The 18006-nt window shown below is 45.0% G+C and overlaps 1 protein-coding gene across 1 annotated transcript in view; it reads right to left on the bottom strand.

Moving 5' to 3' along the window:
• The window catches only part of DNAH9 (dynein axonemal heavy chain 9), a 264791-nt gene that overhangs the window by 244449 nt on the left and 2336 nt on the right, over positions 1-18006 (bottom strand). Inside the window, exon 2 of the mRNA XM_056549442.1 lies at positions 7125-7677. Within this exon, the coding sequence (XP_056405417.1) occupies positions 7125-7481 (357 nt within the window). The 5' untranslated portion in view covers positions 7482-7677. The remainder of the gene's footprint in view (positions 1-7124; positions 7678-18006) is intronic.

The raw sequence follows: 18006 nt of genomic DNA, 5'->3' as shown, positions 1-18006 counted from the left end.
CATATACGATAGGGATAGGTATAAGGCTATCCTTCATATAAGATAGAGATAGGTATAAGGCTATCCTTCATATAAGATAGGGATAGGTATAAGGCTATCCTTCATATAAGATAGGGATAGATATAAGGTTATCCTTCATATAAGATAGAGATAGGTATAAGGCTATCCTTCATATAAGATAGAGATAGGTATAAGGCTATCCTTCATATAAGATAGGGATAAGCATAAGGATATCCTTCATATAAGATAGGGATAGGTATAAGGCTATCCTTCATATAAGATAGGGATAGGTATAAGGCTATCCTTCATATAAGATAAAGATAGGTATAAGGTTATCCTTCATATAAGATAGGGATAAGCATAAGGCTATCCTTCATATAAGATAGGGATAGGTATAAGGCTATCCTTCATATAAGATAGGGATAAGCATAAGGCTATTCTTCATATACGATAGGGCCCGGGACTATTCATAGTATTCAGATTATTGGGCAGACTAGAAGGGCCAAATGGTTCTTATCTGCTGACACATTCTATGTTTCTATGTAAAGTCCGAATTCCGTCTAGGAGATGGTGCATAAATGTGCGGTCCTAGCAGTCTCCGGAATGTCTGCACAGAGAATTTCCGTGTGGACATTCCATGGTGTGAACATAGCCTTTAATACTGACCATATGGAAAGTCATTTAACTTCCCCTGATTGGGAAACATAGTAAAATAAAGTATAATCCCATGTAATCCACTTGTTATAAGACTCTGTTCAGATGTGTCCAAGTATGGTTGGTTTCCTATGCAGATGCTGGATGAAAATCATTAATGGCAGCCATTATAATGCCCCTAGTCATTGCCCCCTGAACAGTAGAAAATCGGCATAAGCCCAAGCAGGAGGACATTACGTACTTTAGAATGATTCGGCGGACGCTAGGACCGCTTGGAAATGTGCCGACTCACAGATGGAAATGCATTTCAAGCGGAATCGGCGTAAAGAATTGACATGACATGACTATTCTTTCTACAGACGCGGGAATCAGGATTGCTGCTGTGTGCACGGTGCAAAATCAATGGGACTGCGGCTGCAGCGGAATATCTGAGCGGAATATTCCCGTAGAATTTAAAGGGGTTATCCAAGAAAAAAACTTTTTTTATATATATCAACTGGCTCCAGAAAGTTAAACAGATTTGTAAATTACTTCTATTAAAAAATCTGAATCCTTTCAATAATTATCAGCTGCTGAAGTTGGGTTGTTGTTTTCTGTCTGGCAACAGTGCTCTCTGCTGACATCTCTGCTTGTCTCGGGAACTGCACAGAGTAGAAGAGGTTTGCTATGGGGATTTTCTTCTAAACTGGGCGTTTCCCGAGACACGTGTCATCAGAGAGAACTTAGACAGAAAAGAACAACCTTAACTTCAGAAGCTCATAAGTACTGAAAGGATTAAGATTTTTTAATAGAAGTAAGTTACAAATCTGTTTAACTTTCTGGAGCCAGTTGATATATAACATAAAGTTTTTTCCTTGATAACCCCTTTAATTCGGAAACCTGTCTTTTATTTTGCCGGAATCACATTGAAGTCAATGGGGCTTTGAATTTCAGCAGAATTCCGCTGTGTGAACATAGCCCTAGTATGTAGCTGCATTTCTCACACTTCATCTACTCAAATCAGAGAGGACTGTGTCAGGGCTGAATTCACATCACGTTTTCTCCCATACGGGAGCGCACACGGCAGGGGAGAGCTAAAACCTTGTGCTCCCGTATGCCTTCGTATGCGCTCCCGTATGTAATTCATTTCAATGAGCCGGCCAGCTCATTTGGTCCGGTCAGCTCATTTTTGCGCTGTATGCGCTTTTTCCCCGGACCAAAAACTGTGGTCATCCACGGTTTTAGGTCCGGTTGTAAAAGCGCATACAGCGCAAAAATGAGCCGACCGGACCGAACGTTTCAATCAGGCCGATTCATTGAAATGAATGACATACGGGAGCGCAAGGTTTTAGCTCTCCCCTGCCGTATGCGCTCCCGTATGGGAGAAAACGTAGTGTGAACTCAGCCTTAGTGTGTAGAGAAATACTGGAATTCCATTCATGAACCAGGAAGATCAGGATTAGAAGACCATTCATACCCGGCTCTGTACACCTAATGTCACTCAATACTCAAGCTACTCCGTGACCCGTTCACCTCTGGCACAGTAGATGCCACTTCTGTATGATCTGAATTAAATAGCACAAAAATCCACCGTGAGTCTGGCAGTGGCGGCAGCGGGTAACCGGAGACGTCTTATTATGAAGCATTGTTGGCGTTCTCATCTAATCCACTAATGGGATGTGAGGTCCCGTATAAGGCGGCGGAGGTGGGTGCAGGGGGTTCTGATGGGGGGCTCCTTATCATCAGACAGTAACAGGAGTAATGCCTTATTCATTGTCAGAGAATAGGCACAGTCTGGCTCACATCCTCGGGTTATTGAGTTTGGCAAAACATGACCGAAAAGGAGCGGGGATAATGGGTCAGCGATCCGGATCAGCGATTATACACGAACACGGGCATAACGGCTGGCAGAAAGGGAAGGAGGGAAAATAATTTATAAGCCCAGAGATAAGCGGCGCCAGACATCTTCATAGCTGCTTTTTCTTGACCAACATAAGAAAACCCACCTTTTTAGTTATGCAAAACATTAGAGGCAGATATTATTTTATAGTCTTTACAATAATCGGACCCTCCACTGATCCCTATCCTGTGTATAGTGCAGTGTTTCCCAACCAGGGTGCCTCCAGATGTTGCAAAAATACAACTCCCAGCATGCCTGGACAGCCTTCGGCTGTCCAGGCATGCTGGGAGTTGTAGTTTTGCAACACCGCGGAGGAACACTGATTGGGAAACACTGGTATAGTGGATAATTTCTAATCTTGAAGAAAAAAAAAAAGAACAATAGTGATATTGCTGTTTTTTTCTTCTATCTTTTTAAACACAAAATTAAATTAAAAAAAATTAAAATGAATCATGACATTATGGAAAGAGTACTGGATTTACATTATTTTGTGGTGTAAACTAAAAACAGAAACTTTCTGCCTCTTTATGCCACAATCGCCACTTTTTAAAATTCCGACGGGGGGGTTTGGGGCACCAAATTTACTGTAATTTATGCCAGTAATTTAAAGGGGAAATCTACCTTCTCCTAGCTGGTGTAGATTTCTAAAGCTGCTGCAGGAAAAGCCACAGAAGCATTGGATTTATGGGAGGTGGTCACCCTTTAATAAATCCTGTTCTGCTGACAGGGGTGGCATCTTACATAAGATCAGCATACAAAACGCTGGCCTTAGTAAGTTATAATTTTTTTAAATAAATGGTGCTATAAAAAAAAAAATTCTTGACATGTAAACAGCAAGCTCTTATATCTTTTGATGGGAAAAATGGAAAAAATGTGGCTCTTGGAACGTGACAATGAGAAAAACATAATAAACAGGAGCACACTGGGGGTCCCGGTGGTCGGACCACCCCTGCTCATACATTAATTGTTTACCCTGTGAAGAGGTGCTAAATGTCCCAGGTGGAACAACTTCCTTAAAGGGGTACTCCGGTGGAAAACTTAAAAAAAAAATCAACTGGTGCCAGAAAGTTAAACAGATTTGTAAATTACTTCTATTAAAAAAAATCTTAATCCTTCCAGTACTTATTGGCTGCTGAATACTACAGAAGAAATGCTTTTTTGGGGGGATTTCTCTGATGTCACGACCACAGTGCTCTCTGCTGACCTCTGCTGTCCATTTTAGGAACTGTCCAGAGCAGCATATGTTTGCTATGGGGATTTTCTCCTGCTCTGGACAGTTCCAAAAATGGACAGCAGAGGCCAGCAGAGTGCACTGTGGTCGTGACATCAGAGAAATCCAAAAAGAAAAGCATTTCTTCTGTAGTATTCAGCAGCCAATAAGTACTGGAAGGATTAAGATTTTTTTAATAGAAGTAATTTACAAATCTGTTTAACTTTCTGGCACCAGTTGATTTAAAACTCCACAGGAGTACCCCTTTAAGCCTTATTTTCAGACATTTTTCTGTTTAACACATTTTTTCAGATTTTTTTTTTACTTTAGTTTTTGAGCAGTTTATGGCCCGATAACTGGTGTGTGAATACAGCCTTCAGATACGCCAGATTTATCAATCAGCATAAACTGCTGTGATAAGCCTGGTGCATTGGCAGTCATTGGGCACGGAGTGGAGTTCGATCCATGACCCGAATGACAAGGGTGCCAGCCTGGAGAGCGCGGAGGTCCCCAGCGGAGGGACCCCCGCAATCTAACATCTTATCCCTTATCCTCACCAGCCCTGCTCACCGGAACTGCACAGGAATAAGGATTTACACATCCCTCAGACTGCACATGCGCTTGGTGACTCGCACATCGCAGCGTGTCTGCTCGTAGTGGCGGATTGCAGCTATGAGCAGGCACAGATAGAGGTGGCACTGTAGAATCCATTGTTGTCGGATCCGCAGCGTAAAATGCGCTGCAGATCCATCCATGTGAATGAGCCCTACCAGTACTTAGCACCTAAATAATACACTGCAGGTGCATAAATTCCCTCCAACAATAGTAGTATAACAATAGTATCATAGTCAGGATACTGTATGTCCACCCAAGAACAATTGTGTGGTGTCAGTAAGTGGCGTCAGGCACTTATTGTAGCAGGGCCAGGACATACTTCCATAAATTCTGCACACGTTTCAGAACATTCCATGCTGTGGATCCTCTCAGGATAGGTGACATCTAGGGCATTACATTTCTCTTTTATGGAAGTGAAAAAATAAAAGCACACACTGTAGTACAGATGAAAGCGTTTCTCTATTTTTCTGACATGGTGTCTTACTATTCACTACTTCTCCAGTACTTTGGGGCCATATCTGCAGCATTGTTGGAGTTCATGGAGTTGGAGCAGCTGTACCTGAAATGCAACCGCTACTGTACTAAACTAATAATCTTTATATCCTGTTCAGCATCTGTGAAAAGCTGGGTGCCCAACCCTATGGGCAGAGTGACGGCAGTCATTAGAGGTTGGCACCCAGCTTTTCACAGATGCTGATCAGGATATAAAGATTATTAGTTTAGAAGGGTTACATTCCGTCTCCTATCTATTACTGCTCTGCATCAGCTGTCACGGTCCAGCAGGCCATACACATAAGATAGCTGTCTATAATGTTCTCGCGCTCCTAACTCACCGTTCAGCTTGGATGAGCGCACTTACAGACAAGAGTAACCATAGCAGAACAAAAACTTCTACAATTTTCTCGTATACTTAGAGTCTTAGTTTCTTCCTATGGTTTGTATCCAGGGTCTGAACTCTGCAGTCTGAAGTCCGGCTTATAAACCTGCAGTTTGGAGCAATGTCTCAGTGCAGAGCCTTATGCCCAGGGGCGTTCTACAGCTCAGGCTGGGTTCACACTGCATTTGTGTATGTGCTTTATACTTTAGAAACACTTTCACACAAATTCTGGTGTATACTATACACACACATACAACACACTGCAACATTATACCGTATTTTTCGCCGTATAAGACGCACTTTTTCTTCCCCAAAACTGGGGGGAAAAAGTCGGCGCGTCTTATACGGCGAATACTCCCCTATCGCGGCGGTCCCTGCGGCCATCAACGGCCGGGATCCGCGGCTAATACAGGACATCACCGATTGCGGTGATGCCCTGTATTAACCCTTCAGACGCGGCGATCAAAGCTGACCGCCGCGTCTGAAGGGAAAGTGACACTAACCCGGCTGTTCAGTCGGGCTGTTTGGGACCGCCGCGATTTCACCGTGGCGGTCCCGAACAGCCCGACTGAATAGCCGGGTTAGTGCTTACAGGACACCGGGAGGGACCTTACCTGCCTCCTCGGTGTCTTCTCCATTCAGGGATCCCCTGTATGGCCGGCGCTCTCCTTCCTCGTCATCCCTTCGTCACGTACGTGCGTCGGCGTGCGTAACGATGTGATGGCGGCGACGGAGAGCGAGGATACCCGGCCGGCAGCAGAGACGTTCCGGAGCGATGGGGACAGCGATGGAGCGACATCCAGGGCAGGACGGGTCCGGAGCGGCGGGGACACGTGAGTATTACCTCCTATGCAGTGGTCTTAGATCTGCGGACCTCCAGATGTTGCAAAACTACAACTCCCAGCATGCCCGGACAGCCAACGGCGGTCCGGGCATGCTGGGAGTTGTAGTTTTGCAACATCTGGAGGTCCGCAGGTTGAAGACCACTATTGGATTCAAAATCTTTATTTTTTTAGATTTTGCGCCTATAAATTGGGTGCGTCTTATACGCCGGTGCGTCCTATAGGACAAAAAATACGGGTATATATATTTTCTGCTGTGTACAATAGCATCGACTACACTTTTCTAAACAGCAAAATTAAATGAAAACAGTCAAATGTGAACACAAAACGCAGTGTGAACTCAGCTTCATTTATTTTGTACTGAAGCGAATGGTTGTAATACCACACACAACCTTGGACAGGTGTGGCACTGTTTTTGGAAGAAAGGAGCTGTCTTTTTCTTCTAATCCTGAATAACTCCTTTAATGGTGGGAAAACGCTGTTGAAGGCAGATTTGTTGCAGAAATTTCAGCTAATGAAAAGCAGTTCTGTTCATCTAGATCTAGGGTTGTTTTGGCAACAAACATTCAGATGGAGAGAAGTGTTCTGCCATGTCTAAATACAACCTTAGATCACTGTTTCCCAATCAGGGTGCCTCCAGCTGTAGCAAAACTACAACTCCCAGCTTGCCTGGACAGCCTGTGCAGAAGAAAAATAGCTGCAGAAAGTTGACCTGTTGCCCATAGCAACCAATCAGATCGCTTCTTTAATTTTTTAAAAGGCCTCTAAAAAAATTAAAGAAGCGCTCTGATTGGTTGCTATGGGTAACAGGTCAACTTTTCCTCTACAAAGGTTTTGATAAATCTCCCCTAAAGTTAGGAAAACAGGGAAACACCTGTCCTCAGGTTGTGTGTTATTACAACTCAGATCGGTTTCACTTCAATGGGACTAAGCTGCAATACCGCACACAACCTGAAAACAAGAGTGGTGCTGTTGGGGGGGGAGGTGTGAATTAGGACGGTCCCAATGATTTCTATCAACAATATCTATCTTTTATTTGGCCCTTACCTCTTCCACCAATGCGGAGAAGTGATCCAGGGGAGCGTAGGACAAATCACCATAGATTAAACTACTCTTCATGGAGTCGGCACTGAGGAAGCCATTGGTCCTTTTTAAGAAATACACGCCTTTATTCTTGATAGAATTAGGGAACTCCAAGAGGGGAAACAGCAGCCCGGCCGGGTTGAGAGCCACCACCAGCACCATCTGATCCGCCTTCTCCAAGAATTCCTGGAACATGCCCTTGTTCTCCTCGGTGGACAGGCATTTCTGCCAGCGGTCCGGCTTCAGTTTTAGAGTCTTCAGGACGTATTCTTCTAGGAATTGCAGCCTCTTGTCTGTGGTGGCGGGCACCGTTTCGTCCATGTTTTCTGTATGTAGGTGGCAGAGATTTGTTCAGTTCATGTGTGCCGGGACAGGAGAGAAAGACGACTAATCTCTAGACTTAGATGCCTCTTTCCTCTGTCTTGGCTGCTATGGTAACTCTGTTTGTATTCAACACGCTGCAGAGAGTTGTGGTTGCTGCAGTTGGGACACAATGGCCGTTCTCTCCCTGGGGAGCCTGTAAAGACATAGAGGTGGTTAGGTTACTATTGTGCTGCAAACTCTGTAACTACAGACAAGAACTCTGATTAACCTGTCAGACCAGGTGAAGCTTCTGCAGGTGGTGGGGACTGGACAACACTGGGGGTCTCATGTAGTGCTGACAAATCTGTGCAGACATGGCGACATTATGCAGAACCAAGACCATAAGGCTATGCTCACACGGCAGAATCTCCGCACATTAGCCTGAATTCATCGTCAGAATTCATTTTGCTTGAATTCCGCATCTTTCCAGCATTTGAATTTGTGCAGAATTTAACTTTTGATTTGAATCATGGGGAAAACAATCGGAAACAATTTGTGCCGAATCTCACATAGTTTCTGCATGATTTCAGCATGATTCAAATCAAAAATTAAATTTCGCATGAATTCTGTATACATTCCATACACACCCCGCACCAATTCCACATTTTGCACTGAAATTCAAGCCCCGTTGACTTAACCCCTTGGGGACGGAGCCCATTATGACCCTAAGGACGGGAACATTTTTGGCACATCTGACCACTGTCACTTTAAGCATTAATAACTCTGGAATGCTTTTACTTATAAATTTGATTCCGAGATTGTTTTTTCGTGACATATTCTACTTTATGTTAGTGGTAAATTTTCGGCGATACTTGCATCCTTTCTTGGTGAAAAATGTGAAAATTTCATGAAAAATTTGAAAATTTGGCATTTTTCTAACTTTGAAGCTTTCTGCTTATAAGGAATATGGATATTCCAAATAAATTATATATTGATTCACATATACAATATGTCTACTTTATGTTTGCATCATAAAATTGATGAGTTTTTACTTTTGGAAGACATCAGAGGGCTTCAAAGTTCAGCAACAATTTTCCAATTTTTCGCAAAATTTTCAAAATCGGAATTTTTCAGGGACCAGTTCAGGTTTGATGTGGATTTGAAGTGTCTTCTGGTTAGAAATACCCGATAAATGACCCCATTATAAAAACTGCACCCCTCAAAGTATTCAAAATGACATTCAGTAAGTGTGTTAACCCTTTAGGTGTTTCACAGGAATAGCAGCAAAGTGAAGGAGAAAATTCAAAATCTTCATTTTTTACACTGGCATGTTCTTGTAGACCCAGTTTTTGAATTTTTACAAGGGGTAAAAGGAAAAAAATCCTCTCAAAATTTGTAACCCAATTTCTCTTGAGTAAGAAAATACCTCATATGTGGATGTCAAGTGTTCGGCGGGCGCACTAGAGGGCTCAGAAGAGAAGGAGCAACAATGGGATTTAGGAGAGTGAGTTTTTCTGAAATGGTTTTTGGGGGGCATGTCCCATTTAGGAAGCCCCTATGGTGCCAGAACAGCCAAACCCCCCACATCGCACACTATTATGGAAACGACACCCCTCAAGGAACGTAACAAGGGGTACGGTGAGCCTTAACACCCCACAGGTGTTTGACAACTTTTTGTTAAAGTCGGATGTGTAAATGAAAAAAAAATATTTTTCCACTAAAATGCTGGTTTTTCCCCAAATTTTACTTTTTTACAAAGGGTAGTAGGAGAAAATTCCCCCCAAAATTTGTAACCCCATTTCTTCTGAGTATGGAAATACCCCATGTTTGGACGTCAAGTGCACTGCGAGCGAACTACAATGCTCAGAAGAGAAGGAGCGCCATTGAGCTTTTAGAGAGATAATTTGTTTGGAATGGAAGTCGGGGGCCATGTGCATTTACAAAGCCCCCCCGTGGTGCCAGAACAGTGGACCCCCCCACATGTGACCCCATTTTGGAAACTACACCCCTCACAGAATGTAATAAGGGGTACAGTGAGCATTTACACCGCACTGGTGTTTGACAGATCTTTGGAACAGTGGGCTGTGCAAACAAAATTTTTCATTTTCACGGACCACTGTCCCAAAAATCTGTCAGACCCCTGTGGGGCGTAAATGCTCACTGTACCCCTTATTACATTACACGAGGGGTGTAGTTTCCAAAATGGGGTCACATGTGGGTATTTATTTTTTTGCATTTATGTCAGAACCGCTGTAAAATCAGCCACCCTTGTGCAAATCACCAATTTAGGCATCAAATGTACATGGTGCACTCTCCCTTCTGAGCCTTGTTGTGCGTCCGCAGAGCATTTTATGCCCACATATGGGGTATTTCCGTACTCAGGAGAAATTGCGTTACAAATTTTGGGGGTCTTTTTTTCCTTTTACCTCTTGTGAAAATAAAAAGTAAAGGGCAACACCAGCATGTTAGTGTAAAAAAATTTTTTTTTTACACTAACAGGTTGGTGTACACCCCAACTTTTCCTTTTCATAAGGGGTAAAAGGAGAAAAAGCCCCCCAAAATTTGTAGTGCAATTTCTCCCGAGTACGGAAATACCCCATATGTGGCCCTAAACTGTTTCCTTGAAATACGACAGGGCTCCAAAGTGAGAGAGCGCCATGCGCATTTGAGGACTAAATTAGGGATTGCATAGGGGTGGACATAGGGGTATTCTACGCCAGTGATTCCCAAACAGGGTGCCTCCAGCTGTTGCTAAACTCCCAGCATGCCTGGACAATCAGTGGCTATCCGGAAATGCTGGGAGTTGTAGTTTTGCAACAGCTGGAGGCTCCGTTTTGGAAACACTGCTGTACAATACGTTTTTCATTTTTATTGGGGGGGGGGGCAGTGTAAGGGGTGTATATGTAGTGTTTTACTCTTTATTAGGTGTTAGTGAAGTGTAGTGTAGTGTTTTTAGGGTACATTCACACTGGCGGGTTACGGTGAGTTTCCCGCTAGGAATTTGCGCTGTGGTGAAAAATTTGCCACAGCTCATACTTGAAGCAGGAAACTTTCTGTAAACCCGCCCGTGTGAATGTACCCTGTACGTTCACATGGGGGGGGGGGGGCAAACCTCCAACTGTTTCAAAACTACAACTCCCAGCATGCACGGTCTGTCAGTACATGCTGGGAGTTGTAGTTTTGCAACAGCTGGAGGCACACTGGTTGGAAAACCTTCAGTTAGGTTCTGTTACCTAACTCAGTATTTTACAACCAGTGAGCCTCCAGCTGTTGCAAAACTACAACTCCCAGCATGCACGGTCTGTCAATACATGCTGGGAGTTGTAGTTTTGCAACAGCTGGAGGCACACTGGTTGGAAAACCTTCAGTTAGGTTCTGTTACCTAACTCAGTATTTTCCAACCAATGAGCCTCCAGCTGTTGCAAAACTACAACTCCCAGCATGTACGGTCTGTCAGTACATGCTGGGAGTTGTAGTTTTGAAACAGCTGGAGGCACACTGGTTGGAAAATACTGAGATGGGTTCTGTTACCTAACTCAGTATTTTCCAACCAGTGTGCCTCCAGCTGTTGCAAAACTACAATTCCCAGCATGTCTGATCACAGAAGGGCATGCTGGGAGATGTATTTATGCAACAGCTGGAGGTATGCAACTACAACTCCCAGCATGCCGTGACAGCTGTTTTCTGTGTGGGCATGCTGGAATTTGTAGTTTTGCAACATCTGGAGTGCTACAATTTAGAGACCACTGAACAGTGATCTCCAAACTGTGGACCTCCAGATGTTGCATAACTACAACTTCCAGCATGCCCAGACAGCAAACAGCTGTGTGGGCATGCTAGGAGTAGTAGTTTTGCAAGATCTAGAGGGCAGTATAGAGATCACTGTGCAGTGGTCTCTAAACTGCAGACCTCCAGCTGTTGCAAAACTACAAATTCCAGCATGCCCACACAGCAAACAGCTGTCTGGGCATGCTGGGAGTTGTAGTTTTGCAACATCTGGAGGGCTACAGTCTAGAGACCACTATAGTGGTCTCAGACTGTAGCCCTCTAGATGTTGCTATGCAACTACTCACCGGCTTCCGTCACATCCGGGAGCCGTCCTCTTCTGCCGCACGCTGCCGCAGATCTCCGCCGCCGACCGCCGATCCCCGTCGCTCCGCTGCCTCCGGAGGGGTAAGTGGACTCCGGCGCCGCTCCTCTTCGTTTTCCCCGTTCTGCCCCGCCTATTGTGGGAGGGCAGGATGGGGAAAACGAAAGTAAACCCCTCCGCCCAAGATCTGCTATTGGTGGTCGCGTCTAGACCACCAATAGCAGGGATAGGAGGGGTGGCAACTCTGCCACCTCACTCCTATCGCTTTAGGGGGATCGTGGGTGTCTTAGACACCCGCGATCCCCCTTCTATTCCGGGTCACCGGGTCACCATAGACCCGTATTGACCCGGAATCGGCGCAAATCGCAAGTGTGAATTCACTTGCGATTTGCGCCGATCGCCAACATGGGGGGGTCTAATGACCCCCCTGGGCATTTGCACGGGGTGCCTGCTGATAGATATCAGCAGTCACCCCGGCCCGGTCCCCGCCCGGTGCGCGGCGGGGGCCGAAATTCCCACGGGCGTATGGATACGCCCTTCGTCCTTAAGTACCAGGACGCAAGGGCGTATGCATACGCCCTTCGTCCCCAACAGGTTAAAGGGGTATTCCAGGCCAAAACTTTTTTATATATATATCAACTGGCTCCGGAAAGTTAAACAGATTTGTAAATTACTTCTATTAAAAAATCTTAATCCTTCCAATAGTTATTAGCTTCTGAAGTTGAGTGGTTGTTTTCTGTCTAACTGCTTTCTGATGACTCAGGTCCCGGGAACTGTGCAGTTCCTATGGGGATATTCTCCCATCATGCACAGCTCCCGGGACGTGACATTATCATTGAGCAGTTAGACAGAAAACTTCAGAAGCTAATAACTATTGGAAGGATTAAGATTTTTTAATAGAAGTAATTTACAAATCTGTTTAACTTTCCGGAGCCAGTTGATATATATATATAAAAAAGGTTTTGCCTGGAATACCCCTTTAAATGGGATTCTGCTGCCAAATTCCACAAAAATATAAGACGAGACTTATACTTTACGGACTGCGTAATGTGGAATTTTAGCTGCAAAAAGAAATTCTGCAGTGTGAATGGGATTGTGGAATCCTATTGAAGTGTATTGTCTATAAATTCAGGCAGAATTAAAATGTGTGATTACATGTGAAAATCCATACAGAAATTCTACCGTGTGAACATAGCCTAAGGGTATGTTTCCATGTCAGAATTTTTTGGGAGAGATGCGGAAATCCGGCCAAATTAATGAGGATGCAGAATTCCGCATTTTTCCGCATCTGTGCAGAATTCCTGCATGAATTTTGCAGAACTACTCAGAGCACGGAAAATAGTGCTAGATATACGGTAAACTGCGTTTGTGCTCCCGTTAGTCATATCCGTCTGCATCCAGCTGAAAACAGGAGTCATGTATGCAACATTTTAAGCGGACTCAAATAGCGGACCACTGAAAGGAATGGAGTCCGCTGTTCCCGCAGTTACAGCGGCATTTTGTTTGCTGACTAATGGGAGCACTAATGCAGTGTAAACCGAGCCAACAATCTGTTTTTATAGTGTGAGGCCATGTTGACATGGCAGATTCCGTGTGGAATGTCTGCCCAGAAAATACAGGCGGACATTCTGCATAGATGAGCTGAATGCGCAGAAAGAAGAGACATAATTATACTTTCTGCAAACTCCAGAATCAGGACTTTGCGGCAGAAACATCTGCTGCAGGAAATCCGCCGTGTGCACAGTGAAGGAAAATCCTATTGAAATCAATGGGACTCTGCTGCTGAAAGAATGGAATTGGTCATTGTTTCAGAAGTATATGTTTGTTCCTATAAAATGTATACTTTAAACAGAGACTACAATGCAGTGTGAACCCAGCCGGGCAATTAAAGAAGTCTCGTGGAGAAAAACGTATCCCCTATAAGGGATGTGTTTTAGATCACGGGGGGTTGATTTCTGACCATATTCTGAAATATTTTCGTCTTTACATAGTTGAATGCGCTGACAACAAAATCACACAAAAAATATCAATGGAAATCAAATGTATCAACCCAGGCAGCAGAACGTTCTCCACGGCGTCTCCAGACTCTGTCATGTCTGTCACATGTGCTCAGTGTGAACCTGCTTTCATCTGTGAAGAGCACAGGGCGCCAGTGGCAAATTTTCTAATCTTGGTGTTCTCTGGCAAATGCCAAACGTCCTGCACAGTGTTGGGCTGTAAGGTTTAAAGTGTATCCGTCAGATCCAACAAAAAACATTTTTTTAAATATATCCCTCAGTACCTAATCCTGACCATGTACATCTAATTTTTATGTGTCTAGCGCCTTTATTTATTTTTTATTACACTTTTAATTTAGCTCACTAGTCTGAATTCCTCTCAAAGGGAGGGGGCGTGGCCTCACTGTGCAGGTCTCCGCCCCCTCCCTCAGTATGCTGTCTGCTCACATCTCTCCTAGCATTAGCAAAACTACAACTCCCAGCTTGTCCTCACTGACAGTAGCGGGACACAAGCGGACAGTGGAAGGATTATTCCTCCAGCACGGAGCCCTGCACTCACAGCTGTCAATCAAGGAAGTGTGTCCACGACATAGGTGATGACTCATGGACACAGCAGGACTGGTATGTGTCCAAGCAGGCAGGGGGGGGGGGGAGCAGTTGTTTGACTGGCTTTTTCAGTATGAAATACTGAAAATTTTCTAATGAAAGCAATTGCAAAACCTATTGGTTATACATGCTTTACAACATATCAAAAGTTTTAGTATCTGACAGCGCCCATTTAATGCCTGCACAGCCAACAAGTTACAATTTTGGCGGAGGCCGCTGCAAACAGAATTCCGCTTCCATAGTGTAAATGGGCCCTTAACCTCTTGGGGACACAGGGCGTATGCATACGCCCTGCATCCCCGATCCTTAAGGACTCAAGGCGTACCTGTACCCCCTGAGCCTGGTCCCGGGTCACGCCTTGACCCCGCATCACACCGGGTCGGCCCTGGGCTAACAGCGCGCGGCACCGATCGTTGTGCCGCGCGCTATTAACCCTTCAGACGCGGCGGTCAAAGTTGCGATGTTCCAAACTGCTGGGACGCAGGCGGAGGTCTCATTACCTGTCTCCGCGGCGTCCGATCAGGGTTTGATTGATCCGTGCAGAGCTATGGCTTTGTAGGAATCAGTATAAGAGATCAGTGTGTGCAGTGTTATAGGTCGCTATGGGAGCTATAACAATGCAAAAAAAAAAGTGAAAAAAAAAAGTTAACAAAGGTCATTTAACCCCTTCCCTAATAAAAGTTTGAATCACCCCCCTTTTCCCATAAACAAAAAAATAAATAAATAAAAATAAACATGTGGTATCGCCGCGTGCGGAAATGTCCGAACTATAAAAATATATCGTTAATTAAATCGCACGGGCAATGGCGTACGCGCAAAAAAATTCCAAAGTCCAAAATAGCGTATTTTTGGTCACTTTTTATAGCATGAAAAAATGTATAAAAAGCGATCAAAAAGTCCGATCAATACAAAAATGTGACCGATAAAAACTTCAGAACACGGCGCAAAAAATTAGCCCTCACACCTGCCTGCTTGCGGAAAAATAAAAAGTTATAGGGGTCAGAAGATGAGAATTTTTAACATATAAATTTTCTTGCATGTAGTTATGATTTTTTCCGAAGTACGACAAAATCCAACCTACATAAGTAGGGGATCATTTTAACCGTATGGACCTACAGAATAAAGATAAGGTGTTATAAACGGAAGCCCCCAAAAGTTACAAAATTAAATTTTTTCTTCAATTTTGTCGCACACTGAATTTTTTTTCCATTTCGCCGTGGATTTTTGGGTAAAATGACTAATAACACTGCAAAGTAGAATTGGTGGCGCAAAAAATAAGTCATCATATGGAATTTTATGTGCAAAATTGAAAGCGTTATGATTTTTAGAAGGTGATGAGGAAAAAATGAAAATGCAAAAACGGAAAAACGCTGAGTCCCTAAGGAGTTAAGATATTTAAAAAAAAAAAAAAATCAAAAAACACTAAGTACTACAAGTAGATGCTGACACTGTCTGATACTGTTATCGGACCCCATTGCTTTCCATGGCTGAATGGAGTCATCTAGTGACTCCGTTTGAGACCAGTGCGTTATTTTAAGATCAGCAGCCGTCCGTCGCCTTTGAGTCTGCTTAAAGGGGTACTCCGCTGCTCAGGGTTTGAAACAAACTGTTCTGAACACTGGAGCCGGGAGCTCGTGACGTCATTGCCCCACCCCCCTCATGACGCCCCCTCCCATAGACTTGCATTTAGGGGGCGGGGCGTGACGTCACAAGCTCCCTGCGCCGGCTCCAGCATTCAGAACAGTTTCAAACGTTCCAAACGTTGTGCAGTGGAGTACCCCTTTAAAATAGCGCATGTGTCCCAAATTTCAATCAGCCATAAAAGTCAATGGGTCTATTCATACGGCAGAATTTCCGCACCAATTATGCTTTTGCTTCTTTGGGTGGTTTCTGGCTTCTGCGTATTTTGTGGGGAATTGGTGCGGAAATTCCACAAGCCGAAATTCAGATGTGTGAATGGGAGTGCGGAATCCCATAGAAGTCTATTGGGCTTTCACTTGAGGCGGAATTCTGCAAGTGGAAATTCTGTCATGTGAATAGACCCAATGGGTTCCGTTCGTTCCGTTAAAGGGGTACTCCGCCCCTAGACATCTTATCCCCTATCCAAAGGATAGGGCATAAGATGTCAGATCGACCGCGGTCCCGCTGCTGGGGAGCCCCGGGATCCCCGCTGCGGCACTGCGCTATCATTACAGCGAGTTCGCTCTGTGCGTAATGATGGGCGATACAGGGGACGGAGCCGTGTGACGTCATGGCTCCGCCCCTCGTGACATCACGACCCATCCCCTTAATATAAGTCTATGGCAGGGGGGCGTGACGACCGCCGAGCCTCCTCCCATAGACTTGTATTGAAAGGGGAGGGCCGTGACGTCACGAGGGGCTGGAGCTGTGACGTAACGATGCTCCGGCCCCTGTTTTGCGCGTCATTACATGCAGAGTGAACTCGCTCTATGCTGTAATGATAGCGGGGTGCCGCAGAGGGGATTCCGGAGGTCCCCAGCAGCGGGACCGCGGTGATCTGACATCTTATCCCCTATCCTTTGGATAGGGGATAAGATGTCTTGGGGCGGAGTACCCCTTTAACAGTAAATGTCACCATCCAGTTTTCGATGGGATGCCGGCGGATAAGACTAACGGGAGCGGGAACACAGTGTGATCTTAGCCGCGGCTGTTAAAGGGGCACTCCGCTGCTCAGCGTTTGGTACAAACTGTTCCGACCGCTGGAGCCGGGAGCTCATGACGTCATAGCCCCGCTCCCTCCCGACATCATGAAGGGGCAGGGCTATGACATCACGAGCTGTTGGCACTGGCTCCAGTATTCGGAACAGTTTGGTCTAAATGCTGAGCAGCAGAGTACCCCTTTAACCACTGACTTGGACTTTCAGCTGCTTAGGCTGTGTTCACATGTAATTAGCAGTAGCTGTAGCGCAGCTATTTACCTCATGTGGTTTTGAAGTGAATTAAATGATGCCCGTAAAAATGGTGCAAACTGCGGTAAAATGGGCCATTTTTCCAGGAATTTTGTTCATTTGCAGCAAAAAACGCATGCAGTATTTAGCTGCAGTATTGCATATTAGCTGCAATGTGTGAACACAGCCTTAAAGCGGCAACTTCTGGTGGATGCGGCAAAGATTAAATGCACACGGCAGACGCTGCAGGCTGTAACCAGCTAGGGTTGTATGCCATTATATCTGTGTCGGAAATTGAAATAAAAGGGACTCTGCTGCAGAGGAATGTCTGTGCAGAACATTCTGGTGGAATTCTTCCATACTGCAGAGTAGAATCAGAGCAGCGCCACCTGGAGGAGCGTCCAGACATCTGCGTACACCCTGCGCTCTCACGCGGTGTCTGCCTCTTATCTCCTATGATGTTTTGCCGTGTCTCCTCAGCTTTATACTAGTTTGTTTAATGTTATCTATAAAGTCTGTGTCCACACCACCTTACAGCTGGAGTTTTGTTACACTATCTACCATAAGGAGGAGGTGGGATAACATTCAGCCATCTCTACTCTTCTAGGAACACACGGAGGCCCAGGGTAGACATTCGTGCTGCTAGGTAGTAAACAGAATTTATATAGGTGTTTCCCTTTAAAAACCAAGTGGGTAGGCCCCTTCTTACTGCGCATTACACTTAGGCTATGTTCACATTAACTTTTGCTTGGGGATCCCAGCAGTCAAACCCCAGCAGTCTGACACTTAAAGGGGTACTCCGGCCCTGAGGATAGGGGATAAGATGTCTCACCACGGGGGGTCCCGCCGCTGGGGACCCCCCGCAATCTTGTATTCACCACCCATCTGTTTGAGCTGCACGCCACGGTACCAGCTCACAAACAGCGGGGCCGGAGTAACAG

This window comes from Hyla sarda, chromosome 13, assembly GCF_029499605.1.
Source record: "Hyla sarda isolate aHylSar1 chromosome 13, aHylSar1.hap1, whole genome shotgun sequence".
NCBI classification, from domain to species: domain Eukaryota; kingdom Metazoa; phylum Chordata; class Amphibia; order Anura; family Hylidae; genus Hyla; species Hyla sarda.
The sequence above is the reverse complement of the archived record's forward strand: the minus strand, read 5'-3'. Positions and strand labels throughout refer to the sequence as shown.